At 47.2% G+C, this 2500-nt stretch overlaps 1 protein-coding gene across 1 annotated transcript in view; it reads right to left on the minus strand.

The window, feature by feature from the left end:
• Positions 1 to 2090: 2090 nt before the first annotated feature.
• The window catches only part of fscn1b (fascin actin-bundling protein 1b), a 955-nt gene continuing 545 nt past the window's right edge, over positions 2091 to 2500 (minus strand). The window contains exon 1 of the mRNA XM_031563423.2: positions 2091 to 2500. This exon is cut by the window's right edge and continues 545 nt beyond it. Within this exon, the coding sequence (XP_031419283.1) occupies positions 2091 to 2500 (410 nt within the window).

Raw genomic sequence — 2500 nt, forward strand, 5'->3', positions numbered from 1 at the left:
CAGTTGCCTTGACAGACTTGTTTTTATTTATAGTTCTCCGATGGTTGTGGGGGTTGTGAAGCATCTTATTTTTAAAACTCCGTACATGGCCGTATTTGTACATAAAAGTTGTTTGTTTGACTTTTGTTTTGCTTAGATAAAAAAAAAATAATAAATAGACACTGTGCAATGTAAAAACCCCGTTATTGTAACTGAAAAATACATCTGAGGGGATTTGTGAGGTGTCTGAGCCAGCTATCTAATGTTAGCATGCTACTACCCACAAGGTAAACAGTGATGTATTGACGGATTGACGGAGAAGGATAGTTACTCAATTTGGGAGGTGCACGTCAGGCCGAGGAGAGGTGCTCGGCAGGGACGTGCACAGGAGGGGGCTAAGGTTGCCCGTTTGCCCTCCTCGACGGAAGATGCCCCTCCGAAGGAAATATATATATATTTTAAATAGTATTACGGCTGCAGAACTTCACGTAGGCCTAGATAAAATAATCATGGAATAAGCGTCCAGGGGACGGGGCGTGACGGCGGCGGTTAGTGAGAGTTTCAAGTGATATAGGCAAAATATGCGTCCAGGGGACGGGGGCGTGGCAGCGGCAGTTAGTGAGAGTTTAAAATGATATAGGCAAAATATGCGTCCAGGGGGCGTGGCGGTGGCGGTGACAAAAATGAACGTGTTGCCCCTTTTTTCCAGGGCAGAGCAACTGCCCTTCAAAATTCCTGTGCACGTCCCTGATGCTCGGAGAAGGTTTGTAACGACGGAGAGGGCTCTCCGTGTCTGAGTGTCTCTGAAAACTGACAACCATAAATCTGCCTTAAGTGTGTGTGTGTGTGTGTGTGTGTGTGACAGAGAGGGAGAGAGAGAGGGAGAGAGTCAGTTACCTGTACATGCTAAGTGTGTGTGTGTGTGTGTGTGTGTGTGTGAGTGAGAGAGAGAGAGAGAGAGAGAGAGAGAGGGAGAGAGAGAGAGAGAGAGGGAGAGTCAGTTACCTGCCCATGCTAAGTGTGTGTGTGTGTGTGTGTGAGTGAGAGAGAGAGAGAGAGGGAGAGAGTCGTAACAGTGTTGTGCAAGTTCACACCTCTCATGAACTAGTTCAAAGTTCAGTTCATACAAGCAAACATGAATCGTTCACGTTCATAGTTCACCATTTCAATCCTGAACTAGTTCATATACAGTACATGGTTCAGTTCATTTCATAGTTTTAAGGTGGGACGTGAGAATGAAAGACTTAACTTGTGTTTTAAAGAAAACTGTATCCACCATTACTGCACTTCATAGGCCTATGTAGGCTATCATTTCCTAAAATAAATCTTTTAAATTATTGCTAATTTTTCACAAGGACATTTTCACAGAAAGGTGAGATTTTTACTATCGGAAACTTTATCAGACAGTGTGTAAAAATCCCGCAAATAATAATAAGGTGCATCGAATGTACTCGCTGAGTCTGCGTCCCTAAATGTCCTTCGGGATTAATAAAGTATCCATCTATCTATCTATCTATCTATCTATCTATCTATCTATCTATCTATCTATCTATCTGTTTTCGCTTTCACTTGCCATTTTTGTATGAGACCGAGAGCTGTTGTCTTGGAATACGTTGCTTGTTTGGTATAAATGTGTTTGCGATGGTAACGTAATGCGAAGTCGAGTTAGATGGTTAAGGTTAGGCTACATCGCAGAAATGATACGGGCACTGAGCAACGGCATGGTGCAAGCACTCGAATTCGATTTAGACAGCGTCTCTCCTCAGGAGAAGGAAAACATTCCGTAACGTTTCAGCTAGACCTCAGTGGCGCCGGACCTCAGATAATATGAACGTGTTCACCGTTCAAATTCATTATTTGTCATTAGGTTGCGTTCAGTTCATCGTTCTCATAACAATGGACGCGTTCATGCACAACACTGGTCGGTAACCTGTCCATGTTTAGTGTGTGTGTGTGTGACAGAGAGAGAGAGAGAGAGAGAGAGAGAGAGAGAGAGTTGGTAACCTTTCCATGTTAAGTGTGTGTGTGTGAGAGAGGGAGAGAGGGAGAGAGAGAGAGAGGGAGAGAGGGAGAGAGGGAGAGAGAGAGAGAGAGAGAGAGTCGGTAAACTGTCATTGAAATGAACTCCCACCTTGGCGCATGGACACGTTTCTGTCGTTGCTGGCCCTTAGCACGAGCTGCGCATGACTTCGCTCCAGAACAAAGAGCTCGTCCTTCCCAACCCGCGAGCTCTTTCCCGACTTCAGGGTGCCGGTCGGCCCTCCGGGCGCGAGGTACTTTCCCGATGAATCCCGGAACACTACTTTCCCCGCGCGGAACTCCAGAGTGAAGCCCGTGCTGGTGTCGGGGCTTTTCAGCAGCGCACCGCTGCACGCGAGGAATCGGTTGTCCGCTGTCTGCAGGTGATAGCGGCGGTCCTGGTACACGAGAGTGAGCAGGGAGTCCACTCCCCACGGGGCGTCACGCTCCGCCGCCAGCTCTCCGCGCGCGCTGCTCAGGTGCGCGTAGCGTTTCCGCGACA

Source organism: Clupea harengus, chromosome 26 (assembly GCF_900700415.2).
Source record: "Clupea harengus chromosome 26, Ch_v2.0.2, whole genome shotgun sequence".
NCBI classification, from domain to species: Eukaryota; Metazoa; Chordata; class Actinopteri; order Clupeiformes; family Clupeidae; genus Clupea; species Clupea harengus.